This window comes from Urocitellus parryii, chromosome 14, assembly GCF_045843805.1.
Source record: "Urocitellus parryii isolate mUroPar1 chromosome 14, mUroPar1.hap1, whole genome shotgun sequence".
Classification (NCBI taxonomy): domain Eukaryota; kingdom Metazoa; phylum Chordata; class Mammalia; order Rodentia; family Sciuridae; genus Urocitellus; species Urocitellus parryii.
Window position 1 is genome coordinate 67027415 of NC_135544.1, and position 15883 is coordinate 67043297.

The 15883-nt window shown below is 50.8% G+C and overlaps 1 protein-coding gene across 7 annotated transcripts in view; it reads right to left on the reverse strand.

The window, feature by feature from the left end:
- Positions 1-269: 269 nt before the first annotated feature.
- The window catches only part of Fbxo25 (F-box protein 25), a 52600-nt gene continuing 36986 nt past the window's right edge, over positions 270-15883 (reverse strand). For 5 of the 7 annotated variants that reach the window (XM_026382143.2, XM_026382142.2, XM_077792521.1 and 2 more), the window contains exons 6-10: positions 11660-11753; positions 9969-10153; positions 6574-6756; positions 4584-4727; positions 270-1737 (exon numbers count right to left, since the gene is read on the reverse strand). In XM_026382143.2, the coding sequence (XP_026237928.2) occupies positions 1648-1737; positions 4584-4727; positions 6574-6756; positions 9969-10153; positions 11660-11753 (696 nt within the window). In that variant the 3' untranslated portion in view covers positions 270-1647. Of the gene's footprint in view, positions 1738-2363; positions 2391-4583; positions 4728-6573; positions 6757-9968; positions 10154-11659; positions 11754-15883 lie in introns of all 7 variants that reach the window. The other 2 variants (XM_077792522.1, XM_026382145.2) reach the window with 2 other exon arrangements.

Below are 15883 nucleotides of genomic sequence, written 5' to 3' on the forward strand. Positions count from 1 at the left end.
CTCTGCGAGAAACTGCTCAATTCATGCAAGTTAAATGCAGATGTAGTGGTTCCTCAGCCCAGCTGAACAGCACTGTAATAAATTACAACCTTTCAAGAAAAAAACCACACGAACAAGACAGCACCCAAGAGAAAACACAGAGAGCACAGTGCCGCCCGCAGCCCAGCATGTCTCTGGAGATGCGCTGGTCACCTTGGTCCTGCTGTGGACTGCCCCATGCAGGCTCAGAGGCTACCCACTGCTGACCTTCACAGCAGCCAGGGCTTCGAATGACACAGGAGGAGGCTTCTGGTTGCAGCAGACAGGGTGTTTTATGATTTCATGAAAAGCTCTCCTCTGGGTCTACACACAGGGGCTGAGGGTCTGCATCCATCTGGAGGGAACCTGTCATCTGACGTCAGGAAACTGTTCTTGAGCTTTTATGTCAGCTCAGCACAGAATGAAGGACCGAAGATCCAAAATACGTTATGCCTATTCACAAATTTTAACACGCTTAGTCTTTTATTTATTTACTTTTGGTCGTTTTTGCGGTGCTGGGGATTGAATACAGGGCCTCACGCCTGCTAGGCAAGTGCTGTACCACTGAGCTATTTCCCTGCCCAGGCTGGCCTTGAACTTGTGATCCTCCTACTCAGGCTCCTGAGTAGCTGGGATTGCAGGTGTGTGCAACTGTGCCCAGGGGGAAGGACATTTTAAAGAAATGATTTGCCAAGGTCTCTCACCCCATGCAGAGATGAGTGGACAGTGGTGCAGTTCCACACAGCAGCTGCTGAGGGTCACTTACTTGTATTTGCATTATGGAATTAGGAGTGATATTTATTTATTTACATACCTTCATTTTCAAAATTTCCTAAAATGGACATGCTTTGTTTTAAAATAAAACTCTTTAGACTGATGTGAATGACATCACTTGACATCGTCTTCAGTAGGATGCACACTGGCAAAGCCACCTCGGGACACACGAGGCCACTGTGCTCCTGTGGCGGCCGTCTTCACGTTGTGCTGCTGCCCTTCTGGCAGAGGCCTTCTCCTGGGCGTCCCCCAGCAAGGCTAGGGACAGTCCGCACAGTCACCGCCCCGCCCCGCTGATGGGACATGCTCAGTGCTTCCCTGGGTCCCTCTGATATTGGAGGACTTACCTGGCATCGCCAAGGCTTTTGTGAAAGTAACTGCGATATTTATTTATTTAAGAGGGGAGAAGGATCAGTGTTCTCCCCTCTTCCCCTGTGGGGTGGAAGATGTCCATGGAAAACTGTCACTTGACACCCCAGAAGCATATTCTTGGTCATTCGTATCTATTTAGCACAGAATGTAGAGTTTAAAACCAAAAATCTTTTTTGATCTGATTTATAAATATACAAAATTGCAAATTTTAAGATGCTTAGAAGAAAAGAAGTTTAAAAGGAAGAACAGAAATGATTTTCTTGGGTCTCCTGACTCCTTCAAAGACAGAAATGTACAACCACCATTCCTGCTGCACAGCCCAGAGTGGCAGTTTTTCATGTTCTTTCCAGTTCTTTCCAGAAGTGTGGGCCTCCAGATACGGCCAGCAGCAGAACCGTCCTGGATTTTGGTCACGAGAACACTCCACCAACGAAGCACAGAATGCGCGGTGCTCACATCTGACGGCCCAGCAGGGGGCTGCCTTTAGAATTTGAAGAGATCGATGAAGTGCTGTGGGGACACGGGCGTGAAGCAGCTGTCCGGGTCAGCCGCAGTGCAGGGGTGACCTGAGTCCTGTGGGGAGGGGAGCTGGGTTAGGAACTTGCCACTACCACTGTCAGTCACAGCTGCAGAGAAGACACCAGCACTTGGCAAAGGGGACCCTGACCTCACCCAATGGTGCCATGGTACCTCCTTGGTGGATTCCTGAGGCCTGCAGTGGAGCAGGACACCAGTGCTATCCTGAGTGTGAGGAGCTACCAGTGCAGGGGCTGCTGGTCTCCCTGCCAGCTCCCTCCCACCTCCTCCTGGCCCATGCAGACCTTGCAATTGGGATCCCTCTACTGGGCTCAGGCCAGGGGAGTGGCTGGCCTCTGCCCACCTGGAGCCCTTATTCAGGAAGGATGGGGAGAACCCAGGGTGTGCTGCCCAGTGCTGCCCACGGCCAAAGAGACAGAATTGTAGTTCAGAAGTGAGAGAAGAAAAGCAAGCCTGTGAAGAAGCAGACGCCCTCTTGGCAAGGCCGCGTGGGGCAGCCCTGGGCTCTCCAGCACCACCACCCCCCCCCCCCCCCCCCCCCCCGGAACTGAGTGTGTTTTTATGGATGGTCTCCAGTTTTCCTGAGGGCAGGAACCTGAGCAAGGCTGTTGCCAGGCAGGGCGAGGAGAAGGCACGCGCAGCGCAGTGGAGACAGGCAGTACCTTCAGGAGCCAAGCGAGATGGTAGTCCTTAGCACGCAGAAAAGCCCGCGGGAGGCAGCAGAGAGGAGAAGGAAAGATGGGTTAGGAAGAGCTGCACGTGGTCATTCAGGACTGTGCAGATTACTTATGAAAATAAAAATGGTAACTAGGGCAATGCAAAGTACGAAAAGACAGGAACCACCCGACACCCCGAATCCCATACAACTGAAGATAGTCTTGGGACACAGATACTCCATTTCCTTTTAATTCTCTCAAACTGAAAACTCACAAGGCCCCTGTGCTAAATCTTCACAACTGTTCACCAAGAAACACAAAGCAAGGCTCGTGTTTCAATGTGCAAGGGACATTTGGAAAAAGTCCTTCATTCCTCCTTTTCCTCGAGGGGCTACTCCTCCATGCTAGATAATGGGTGTGTGGATCTGAACCTCCAAGTGTCTCGTTCAGCCTCTACCAGGAGGACCAGCAAGCCTGCTGCTCCCCACAGGCCCCAGCCCTGCGCTCCTAGCCCATCTGGAGGGTTCCCACATTCTCCCTGCTCATGAGTAGGGGCGGCTGGTCAGAGTGCTCATAGGAGATGTTCCCAGACCTGGGTGCTGGACAGGTCAAGCCTGCCTCACTTCAGGCTCTGGCCACAGCTCTGTAAGCCCACAGGCACCTTGCCGAGTGTTCTGACTCAGGAAACCTAAGCAGCACCTCTTTCACTGACATAACCACAGAAACTCACAAGAAAGTGTGTGTTTCTTTATTAACTACTTAGCAGATAGTGCGAGCTCCAATATTCTTACATATTCTTGTAAGAATGTTGACGTCTTCACCAAACTGAAAGGTTTCTATACCATGAAAAGTTATTTCACGTATAGAATTATCATTACTTTCATCGTTTCTATAAAATCAAGTAATATGCTCAGGAGAAAAGAGACAAGCGACGCTTATCAGCATCAGTTCAAACTAGACGTACCGACTGTCACCAGCTGTGACTGGGTGGGAGCTGCGTTCTCAGTAGTGTGAGCAATTCAGAGCATCCCCTGGGCCTGGCCTGGCTCCCACCAGGTAAGGAGTCAAAGCAGAGTGAGAGCTGCTGCACATGTCCTCTGCTTTCAGGCCAGGGCACCGGCAGGTGCCTCTGTGCCCATGAGGGGGGAGGGATCGGAGCCATGTGCTCTCCTGGGACCACCCAAGACATCAGGACACAGGACGTTCCCTGCTCTTTACAGCATTAGGGAGCAAAGCTGTGTTGTGGCTGCTGATTCTGAGGAAGAGGGACGGCACTCTCCAACACAGGACAGTAAACCTGAAGGGGTAGAACCTCCTATGCCGTGCTTGCTGAGGCCTGAGTCACTGCATGGCCTGCTTACCTCTGATGGAACAAGTAAAGCCTGTTAACCAACATGAGAGAAACAGGCCCCTCACATGGTCCACTCAGCGGTGGACCACCATAACAAGCCAGAGCATCACCAGTGGAGTCTGCAGTGAAAGCAGCTGTCTCTTTCCAAACACTCTAGAGCTTGCCTGTGACCCATCTGATAACATAGATAAATGTAAAACAAAGGTCAGTCAGAACAGGATCTGCAGCTGCCTCAATTCAGAGATTGGGAGCCAGACACCTGTTCCCAGGAGAGGCCAACCCTTGCCCAGCCTGGAAACAGTTGGGAGGGGGCCCTGGGCAGTGGGTGGGCAGTGGGGTCAGGACCGGCACTGCCATCAGCGTCAGGCCTCCGTAGTTTGATCACCTTTTCCCCACTGAAGCCTCAACATCCACACCATCAAATGCCAGGTTCACCACCGAAACGCATTCCAGGATGAGACATTAACGAGCCAAGAAAACAAGTCATGCCACCGAAGGGCCTGCAGGGCTGTTCCCTGCACAGAAAGCATGTCATCAGAGAGCGGGCACCAAGTCTAAGACCACAGTAGGCACAGGTGAAGGGCTCCAGCTCTGCTCTTCTGACACAGTGGGTGCTGTAGATGAGCAGATGATGTGTCTAAGTTTTTCACCAAAGCCTTGCTGATAAGCAACAATGTTCAGGAGCCACCTCTGCCCTCTCTCCTGTCACTGACGTCCATGGGGAGAGGACACGGCATCTGTTTTCAACAGGCTGGTGAAACATGCCACAGACAGCGTTCTCCATTTTATTCTTACCTTTCCACTTAAAATACAGGTGAATGATCTGTTTTGCCGCATTACAGCCCTCACATTCCAGGAGACACTTAAATGATTACCTTCCAGAAGAGGATGCTGCAGTGCCGGCAAAAATGCAAGGTGTCTCCATACTGCTCCTTGGTTGGGTAATACTTCTGAAGTGTGAAATACATCAACTTCCATTCTACATGTCCTTTTTCTGAAAGGATCAAATGTCTACAAAACTAAACAAACAAAATTCTGTTGAGAATTGGCAAATGATTTCCAAAACAATTTAAAGTGTAAAGCTATTTTTAAAAGGCAGCAGAGTTCACGAAACAATTATTTGAAATTAAACTTACTTGGATTACACCAATAAGGGACAAGTCAATGGTGGGATACCTGTATACTGATACCACTGAAGCTGTGCAACGGGTTTGATGACCCAGAACTGGCATGATGTCCATGATGCATAAAATAAGCAACTCATGTCATTTGTCTGATAAGGGACTTGTATGCAGAACACATAAAGAACACAACTCAATACAAAGACAGCCCCATGTAAGAATAGGCAATAGAATGAGAAAATAAAGAGGTGCCCAACCAGCCAGGGACACAGGGCACAACACCCCTCACACCCCACAAGTGTGGGACCCTAACGCTGCTGCCGGGAGTCGAGTACGGAGACAACTAGCCAGTTCCCCAGGCCAAACGCAGCCCCACCTGGCCAGCAGCTCCTTCTCTAGGGTGTGTTCCTAGGGGTGGAGCATGTCCACAAACCTGGAGGTGAGCAACTGTAACAGCACAGGTGGCGCAAAGCCAGCGTCCCCCAGTGAGGAGTGGACAAAAACACCCGGGGTGTCCACAGAGGGACAGAAGCTCGGTTTGTAGGACCGCATGAGCTGAGGGTAAGAAGCTAGATGTCCAGAACAGGGATGTACAGAACACGGATGTCTAGGGACAGAAAGCAGACATGGGGTGATGATGCTTGACCCCACACTCGTGGCAGGGACAGCCACACGAAGCAACAGCATCATAAAGGAACGCTACACTCTTGGTTGTGGGAAAAGAGAGGAGCTCTTCCGTGGTGCCCACAGAAGCCCAAGGTGCACCCACGGCCGCAGCTGGCAGAGCCTGCCGTCCGTGCCCACCACAATGCCCTCACTCTGTGCCTTGCTCCTAAGAGCAGTGCTTTACGCCATACTTGAGCTGGGTCCCTGTTTCTGGGGACTCTGCAAATGATGATGGAGTCTGTGAGGACTTGAAAAGTAAAGGGGAGTCCTGACATACCCGGCTGTAAACAGCAGTCTCCTGGAATAAAAGCAAGCTCAGTTGCCCCCTCTTCTACCAGCACGGTGCCCACCCATGCACAAGGGGAGCAGCCCACTTGCCCATGTTTTCTGACTCTGAATCCCTCACCCACATCAGAAGCTCAAGTCAAGCCTGTTGGTCACTTGAGACGACCGGTCCAAGCTCACTTCTGTTGGTTTCACCATGAGGATGCTTCCCACCTGCGCCCTGTGCACACATTTCTAATATGTCTGCTTCTTTTTCAGGGTCTGTTACTAAGCTACGCCTGGCCCTGAAAGCGCATGTTCCGTCCCACACCTGCACACACCCAGTGCTCATAGTACTTAATTGGAGTGATGTCTGATGAGCTGCACAGGGTGTCATCTGCCCTCCCTTGTGTGCAGAGTCGGCTCTGCAGAGGCTCTGAAGCAGTCCAGCAGGACCTGGCCATGGATGGGGAAGGCCCTCGGCAGGCTGCCCTGAACACACGTCTGTGCCTGGGGACAGGAAGCCAGGCCTCCCAGAGCTGTGAGGCTTTTCCAGGACACACAGCTGGAGATGAGCTCCTTAGATGAAGGGGACCCTGGGGAACCTGCCACCAACAAGTGGGACAGCGAACATGCTGTGGCTGTGCTAGTTGTTTCTGGGTGATTTTCAAAATCATGGTTCTTTTTAAATATGGGAAATACAGCCTAGTCACCCTGATGCTCAGAACTGGAGCTCAGCCCCTCTCTAGTGGCCAGGACAGACCTGGCGGGGCACACGGGCCTCTGCAGCCAAGTGTGTCATGCACACACCCACCTGCTTTTCAGCAAAATGGTACTGACACAGCTTCTTCCACAGTTGCCTGTCCTCGCTGAGCACGTACAGGGTGGGCGTCACCTGGCCCAGGGTGACGACATCCCACCCGTCCGAGAAGCGGTGGAGGATGTTGCTCAGCGTGTGTAACGGCAGGTCGCTGAGGGTGAGGCCATCATTCACCTGCTGGAAGGAAACATGGACAGCATCTCGCTGAGGCAGCAGCAGCTGTGGTCACACAGAAGCACAGATGTGCCCCAGTGATGCCTGACAAGGTGGAGGCACAAGCCCTCCAAGAGCTCCCACACAGCGACCTGGGGCAGGACTGGTGCCAGAAGGCCACACACTCCACACACCAGCTCTATGCTCATGTTCAGAGCTGAGAGCTTCACCGGCTGTTTCAGGGCACGCCCAGGAGAAGTGGGCTCCAAACAGGGGAAGCGTTAATGTGACCAGAACGTGTTTCAGAGACAGTGTCTTCGCAGGCCCCTTCAGCATGATTTTAGCTATTGTTTAAGAGTTTTACTTTTCCACATTAAGACATAACTAGAAGCAGAACTTGTCTGTGTGTGTGTGGGTGCAGCCTGATGTCTGAGGCATAGGTGTTTGGTGATATGGCTGCGTGTTACATCACACAGCGAGGTCCACTCAGTGCGTCTGCAGTGGACACTGCCGTTACCTACAGCCATCTGCCTCCATATGCTCCACTTCTGTGCTCACCCCACAAGCCCAAGGTGCCCCCTCTGGCTGCCAGCCTATGTGAGTATATACACACACACACACACACACACACACACGCAAAGCCATGTCCTCCCTTCATGCAGCTTGAGCACAAGCATGCTGTGCCTGCACTTGAGGGGATGCAGAAAGGCAGAGGCCGGGGGTAACATGAAGCCTGGGTGGTGGGCCAGCTCAGCTCCACTGTGAGGCTGACCAGGTGATGAGTGGGGTTTGGGCTCACCCCCTGGGCTCTTTGGGCCTTGGTCCAGCTGTGTCGGTGTTCCCACACCCTCTCTGGAAGCACTTCTTCCTAGTGTCCTGAGATGATGCCTGGGTCTGTGGCATATCGGCAGCTTCTGGTTGTGCTTCCTGATTCTCTCATCCCCACTGGTCACTGCACTCTACTGTGAAGACAGCTGGCACTCTTCCCATACTCCTGCAGAAGTGGACACTGACCATCTGGTTTTGCAGGATGAACTAACTTTGGGGTTTGGTTCAGGAAATCACTAGATTTCTGGGAGTGCAGTGTTCCTGCCGTCATCCTCTGCAGGAGGACACTGTGCCCTGACATTCCGACAGGATCCTGTGGTCTGTTTCTGTCTTCTCAGCTGATGGGACCAGGGGTGGCGGCAGCAGCCCCACCCTGGCTGTAGTCCAAGAATGGGCGAGCATCCCTTGCTACTGACGACCCAAGTGCTTGTGGCTCAAGTGGAAGCCGTTGTCCCTGCTGTCCAGCACAGGGCAGAGTCCCACAGGAGGCAGTGTGCGTCTAAGCAGACCCAAACAGTGGCACTTTCTGAGTCTGTCTTACTGCCAAGGCCATGAAGATTAGGCACAAAGCAACAGAGAGACTCCTGGAGCAGTGAGGTTCAGAGCCAAGGGCAGCGTAGCACCTGTTCCCAGGTCCAGCTTAAGGGCCCCACTGTACCTATAAATATGCAGGCCATTTGCAGGTGAGGCAGGGAGGCCTCCTGGACACTGCTGTGGCAGGCAGAGCCCTCTGCTGACTAGGCCAGGCTGACCAAGGAGCAACACCCTTTGGGCTGTGGGATGGGCCTGGGCTGCAGTGAATGTCACCAATCCCACCTCTGTAAGCCCTACAGTCACAGGCCCCTTTATGTCATGGAGGACTGGCACCAACGTCAGTTGGCCTGGACAGTGCCTGCCACCTCAGGGTCCTGGCCTGCTCCCACCCCACCCACAGGCAAGGCCCGGGCACCAGCGTACTGTTCTCTCCCCTCTTGCCTGCTTCAGAGCCAGTAAGGCCCATTCCCTAGTACCCCATGCACCTGCAATATCAGGTCCTCAACAGCCCCTAGTGCAGGTGCTGCCGGCCCCTGGGCTGGGAGACCTCTGCTGGGAAAGCCTGCAATCCCAACAAGCACCGGGAGCCAGTTCTGCCACATGGAGGAGTTCTATGAACCAGCTGACCTCTGGGTGGCCTGAAGCCAGCACAGTGAGAAGCTATCGAATGCTCCAGATCAGTGCTGCCCGGAGACCACCACCAAGCCCAGCCAGCACACACCAGCTGGTGCTTCTATCACTGTCGTGCTCTAGACAGTGAGACAGTGAGCTTGCTGCCAGCTCCAAAAGCACAGGCAACAAAAGCAAGAATTGGCAAATCAGGCTTATCAACTCAAAGCTCCTACACAGCAAGGGAGACCACAGCAGGGAGCAGCCCATCCCATGAAGTAAGACATGCAGAATGGGAGAAGTGTTGGAGCTTGCTCATCCAGCAAGGAGTTAATTTCTGGAACACACAGGAAACTCCAAAAAATCCAGTTAAAAATGGGTCAACTAACTGAAACAACATGTCTCAAGAGAGGACACAGAAATGGCACAGTTGCATGAAAACATGCAGCATCACTGATCCTCAGGAAATACCCCTCACCACAGTCCCAATGGCTGTTATTATCTGGAGAGGATGTGGAGGAAGGAGGACTTGAGACCTGGTTGACAGGAGTGCCAATTAGTACAGCCATATGGAGAACGGTGTGTAGGTCCCTCAAACCTCAGACAGACCTTCAGTGTGATCCAGTCACTCCACCATGGGCTACACATCCCAAGGAACCCAAGCCCATGGGGTGGGGAAACTCCTGCCCGGTACATCCTCTGCAGCATCATTTGCAAGAGCTATGATATGTATCAACCCTGGTGCCCACTGATGGATAAATAAAGAAAATGTATATACACAGTGGGACACTATTCAGCCCCAAAGATAATAGAATCCTGTCATTTGCAGCAAAATGGATGGAACTAGAACATACTATGTTAAGTGAAATAAGTCAGGCCCAGAAGGACAAGCACCACGCCTTTTCATTTGTGGAAGCTAAAGCTGATCCACAGAACTGAGGAAGAGTGGCTGCCAGGTGGGAAGGAGGATGGAATAGGAGGTAACAGGTCCAGGTGCTGCTGAATGGGAGGGTCATGGCTCATGTTCTGTGGCACCGGAGGATAATGATGATTGACAATAACTAATAGAATATTTCAAAGCAGATAACAGAGAATTCTGAAATGTTCCCAACTCAAAGAAATGGCACTGAGGTGACAGATACGCCAATTACCCTGACATGATCGTGATCATTGCATTGTACACACTAAGTGCCACTCTGTACATAAGTGCATATAGTTACTAAGTGTCAATAAAACAATATTTAAAAGAAGAAAGACACTCATACCTTCGTCATCTGAAGGTTCTGTAGTTGCTGTTGCCAGTTAAGGACAGTTTCTAAACGGCAAATCCAAATGTTGATGTTGCCCACCAACACTGACTTCCCTACCCCTCTAATGAGGGTGCAGAGGGTGGAGCTCAGGTCCTGCAGGAGGTTCTTGATCAGGCGAGGGTTCTGGTGGTCACAGAGCACTGGAAAAGGAACACAAAGTGACGGGCTGATGTAATGAACCACGCTGTGCACTGGTCTAGCCTCACACCCAGGTGTCTATTGACCATCCTCACGATGGAGTATCAGCCTTAAGCAGAAGACTGAGGTGCCGCCACACCACGAGCCCAGAAGACCCTGTGTGGAGTGAATGCAAGCCTCGCAAGGACAAAGATGGTGCACTGTTGTGGGCAGGTGACAAGTCACTGCTTTGAACTATGTGAGACCCTGGACAGTGAAACACTCACTGCTCAGTGCAAGGGTGCCTGGGGAATGCCCCTTTGCAAGTTGATTCCTGTTGACCGGGGAAAGTCTATGTTTGCCATGGAACTCACTAGTTCAGAAAGGCTTAATTTCAAATCACAGCTGCCCAGAGGTAGAGGAGATGGGCGTAACCTGCCAATCCCCAAACAAGTTATTTTTCCCATCTTCATCCTATTTTCCTCAAGAAGCTGGTCACACTGGCACACTTTGATGTCCCTACCTATGAAAATGAAATGCAGACTCTTGTTCTTTGTTAGATCCAGTCTCATCAGAGCTGGTCCCCCTCGGATCCCGCTGTTTCACTTATTTCTCATATCTTTAATATTTCTAATCTGACTCACTGCCCTAGTTTGGGGAAACTGAGTAAACATCATGCAGGTTGTGACAGTGCACTTCTACTTCCATGAAGTAACAACAATCAGAATCGCATCAGAACACAGAGTGTGGATGCCAGGGGCCAGAACTGGTGTTCCATGGGGACAGAATTCAATTGGGCAGAGAAGACGTTCTTGAGATGGATGGTGGTGATACACGCAATGCTGCCGAACTGCACACTTAACAATGGTTAGAGTGGTAAACGTCAGATGTATTTTACCACAATAAAAAAACAAGTGTGTAATTTTATTACAGCCTAAACTGGCTTCATTTTTGAGATATCCCAAGTATAATGAGATTTTTAAAAATTTTACATTTTATCAGCAAATCTTCAGCTGGAGCTACAATTTTGCCTTTAAAATGGTCAGTATATACTTTTTTTGGTACTTGTCATAAAGAGAATATTTAAGTTTTACATGTGCACTAAACTAATGGTATAAAATTTAAACTTCCCTCTACTGACTGCTGCTACAATAACAAAAGCAAGCTCATTAAATTTAAAAGAATATTATTATAGAATTATTGGCCAGAGTGAATGAACCACCATCTTGCTGTTTGCGGAGCCACTCAGCCAAGTAAAGTGTAGCTGGCTGATCATGAGAAGGCACAGTGGCTCTGTAGAACTGGGAGACTGGTTCTCTGGTGTGCCAAGAGAGATTTCAGAAAGAAAACCGGCACCGAAAGAACTCTGGGACTTCGGGGACAACCTGCCTTCCTGTCTGACGTTGTCATGTGTCTGTATTATTGTTTTTCACTACATAAATACTGGGGAAAGAGAAAAGAAAAATCTCTTCTTGCCCTAAATTTCTAATGAGGATTCAGATTATTTGAAACATCAGTGATTGTCTTACCCTTCTGAACAATTTTATCCAGAATGTTGAAGTAATTCTTCTGTGCAACACCACTCAATGAAGTTAACTGGGATTTTGCAATCAGCTGCAATAGCTAAAGAGAGAGGGAAAAGAAAGCTAAGCATCTTCAAATCCATGTGACATGGAACACAAGCATGGTGACAAGGCACAGTGCAGAAGGAAGACACCTGGACCAAGGCTCCTGGCCAGCCCTGGGCAGTCTGCATCCATATAGGAAATGGCTATCACCTGTCTTACCCTGGGAACACTCCAGGAAGGCCATTGTGCAGGATGCCTTCTGCCCTCCAGGCCTGTGCAGGTGCTCAACAAGAGGCTACAGGATGGGGATGTGGATGTGCCTGTCCTGATCAGACCCACTGTGATGCTATTTCATACCCAGACTCACGGTTGTTTGCTGACCACACAATCAGAAAGTCAACAGGCCCTTCCCTTTGGAAACGGAAAGACAGAAGCCATGCCATGCTCCAGCTCTTTCAGCAACACTGGCAGAACATCGAGGGCCCCACAGTGAAGACCACCTGGGATCTGCAAGGTGCAAGCCTCACTCCAGGCATGAAGAGTGCACACATCCACCTCTGCCTGCCCTCTGGCCTCACACAGCACCCTCGCCATGCTGGCCTCACAAAGCTGATGTGCTTTTCTTCCATACCTCTCCTCCTGGTTTGAGCCCACCGCCCTCCCCCAAGAGTCTGCATTTTGGTGTGCTGCTCTGGCACAGCCTGGAGTCGCTCTGCTTTCTGGTTCTATCTGGAAACCTCTGGCCTAACCAGCCTATCTTTACTGATTCAACGTGGGTTTGGCCTTATTTGTATGACATATTTTTGTTTGGTAACTTTTAAAGAAAGTCCTCATTTTCCTTTAGAACTTAGGGAAGTTTTTGTGTTCATCCCAGAAGTTACTTTTGTAATTTAACCCAGCACTGTTCTCTCACCCTCCCGCACCTCGACAGCACGTCTCAGTCCCAGTGGTTCCCAGCACTGTTCTCTCACCCTCCCGCACCTCAACAGCACGTCTCAGTCCCAGTGGTTTCCAAACACTCAGGGTAAAGCTGACATTCTCTTGCCCCTCCCCCTTGCCCTGTGGCCCTCTCCCCACCTTGTGTTGCAAGCTGCACCACCTCTTCACTGCCAGGGTCTAGGACATTCACTTCGGTCCTGCACCCTGGTCCGCGCATGTCACCTCCCGGCCACAGTTAGTGCACTGGGCCACTGCTGATGTCCACTTCTGTTGCCACTGCTTTCCTAGCCATCTCTTGATTGGTTGAAGTTAGTTTCCTCAAAAATGCTCATGATTGCCAAGGTCTGGACTAAAAACAGGAGCTGTGACCATTTCAGACAGATCCTTCTACACTACCTTCTAGAGGAAACTCCTGAAGCACACAACTTACGAAGACTGAATCACCAGGAAACAGAAAACCTGTACAGATCAACAGTGAGTAACAAGCCTGAGCAAGGAGTAAAATCCCTGTCCCAGAAAAGTCCAGGACTACCCAGCTCCACTGCTGGGTTCTGCCAAGCACTTGAAGAACTAATTGCACTTCTTCTCAGATTACACCAAGGAGGGGAGGAATTATCCTAATGCATTCTAGGAGGCCAGCATGGCCTGGTGCCAAAATCAGACTAGGACACAACAGAACACCACCAGCCAGCATCCTGGGGGACAAAGGCCCACAGAACTCTAGCAACCGGGGCCAGCAGCATGTCAAGACGACTCGCCATGGTGGTCAGGGAAGCAGTCTCCAGGGCAAAATCCACAAGGTTGCTTGGACAGAGCATCTGATGGAAGTCAACATCCTTCAGGACAAAAACCATTGACACAAGAGGGACGGAAGGCACACAGCACACGCCCCCAGCTACCAGCATCCTGGAGGGGCAGCTGAGAACTCTCTAGTCTGGAGGGGACCAGATGCCCACTGTGCACTGTCAGTCAATACAATCCTGGAAATCCTAGCCAGGGCATCCCAGTCGGACCAGAGGAAGTCAAACTCTCACCGTTGGCAGATGACAAGGTCTGACTGCCAAAAAACTACTAGAACTAATCATCAAATTCAGGAAGGTGCAGGATAAAAATCAGTGTACAAATGCAGCCTTTGGAGACAACACCGATAGAAATGGAAATGACTGTGTTATGTGAAATAAGCCAGACACAGTCTCTCGCATGTGGAATCTTCAACAGCTATTCTCACAGAAGACAGGACCACAGTGTGAGCAGGAGCTTGGGAGGGTGAGCAGAGGCTCGGCTGACCTGTGCCACACTACAGCTGGACAGGAGGAGCACTGGTGTCGACAAGCAGAGTAGGGTGAATGTCCTTAACAACAACACTGTGGATCTCAAAACCAGCAGAGTGGTCTTGAATGTACTTGCCACAAAGAAATAATGAATGTGTGAGGAAATGGACAAGCTAGTTATAAACTATGTGGCCAGAACACTGTACCTCACAAATTTGTTCAATTATTATGTGACAATTAAAGTTTTCTAAATCTATGCAAAAACAATATTATCTGTGTTCCTATGTGGTCAGTGCTCCTGTCTGCAGCCTCCAAACAAAATGCTGTTTAGACACACAGTCCACGAGGATCCAGCAAGGACTTCTCCATTGCCTAACGAAGAAGGAGCAGTCTGAGGGCCCATTCTTCCCACTCTGTGAGGACTCTGGTTTGTTTCCCTGCAGCAAGTCCCTCGCTTTGCCTCAGGGCCCAGCACCTGGGTGGAGCAGCAGCTGACTCACACACAAGCCACGGGGAAGAGGGCCAAGCCTTCCCTCCAATGCTGCTCTCTGAGGATCTGGGGAGGGTACCCACCACCCCGTGTCCTCTGCAGCTGTGCCGAGCCTTAGTCCTGAGACGACCATGTGGCTCCGTTCTGATGGTCTGCGAAGCTTGCACCTCTACCCCCTGGGCTTCTCCAGTCCCCCGGTGCCTGTGACCTTTTCTGCAGGCTCACCTGCCTCTCCCCTCACCTCCTTGGTGGTGCTCACATCTTTCTTCAGCTTCTGTCCTGAGCCTGCCTTTGCAGAACTGCCTCACTGGCTGGTTTCTGGTCCTCCATCATGTTGAAATGTGGTTACGGCATCCACCCTGCTTCATGGATATATTTTTCTGGTGTTCATTTAGCTGCTCTTTCCATATTTTCTTCAGAGAATGATCATGTGGTAAAAGCCATCTTCTCTTTTATGTCTGCTTCTGGGCAGGCAGAATCTCCTGGGCCCTGTTCTGCAGGAGACTCCGGGAGGAGAACCAGGGCAGCTGCCGAGCTCATCTATGTCAGGCTCCCTCCTGCATGGCTGCACGTGTGGACAACCCTGGAGCCCATGTCTGATATGACTGGTTGGAGAAGCCCTTCGCAGCTAGCCTCACACTAGCCTCTGCTCTTACTGTGGCCGGGTCCAGTACCCAGGGCTCCTCATGCAGCGGGTGGTGAGTCTCTGCCACCCAAGCATGTTTGCTCGGTCTGCCTATGGTATTTCTACCAGTACTGGCTGTGGGGGAGGCCTTACGCATCTCACAAAGTCCACGAACTGCATCTGTCTATTTCTTGGAAAATGGAATTTGTCATCCCTTCCTTCTTCTTGGGGGATTTTATTTCCAGAGAGAGAGAAGAAAATGCTAACTCACACAGCCCACAAATAACATTATAAATACGACAGTCCCGTGGTAATCTTCTGAACAAACATTCTGCAGCTTCCATGTGTTTCTATGGGAGAACTCTGTGCTGAAATGACACAGAAGCAGAGCCAGGGCTTCGACCAGAGGCCAGGTCAGCATGAGCCCAGTGAAGCCGAGAAGCCAGGGCTGAAATTCAGTCCTGTGCCTAAGCTTTCAGTATGTGTATGCTTTTGTGCCCTTGCTGTGGTGTGCTGAGGATGGAGCCCAGGGCCTCCACATCCTAGGCAAGCACTATACCACTGAAACACACGCCAGCCCTCCTCTCTTCTCAGTTCAGAATCACACTGCAAACTAGGTCCTTGTCTATCCCTTGGCATAACCGGCACTGTGAGCCCCGGCCTCAGTGGAGAGCCAGTTCAGAGACAGGATTCAGTTCTATAGGTTATTAGCTCTGCTGCTAATAAAGCAGGATTGACAGAAGGAACTTAAGATCTGCACGACAATGGACTTCTTGTCCATTCTGAATTCTGGACTGAAGTGGAGCCTCCAACACCCAAAAGCCATCCCACACAGATTCAATCTGAGGACATGAAGGGAA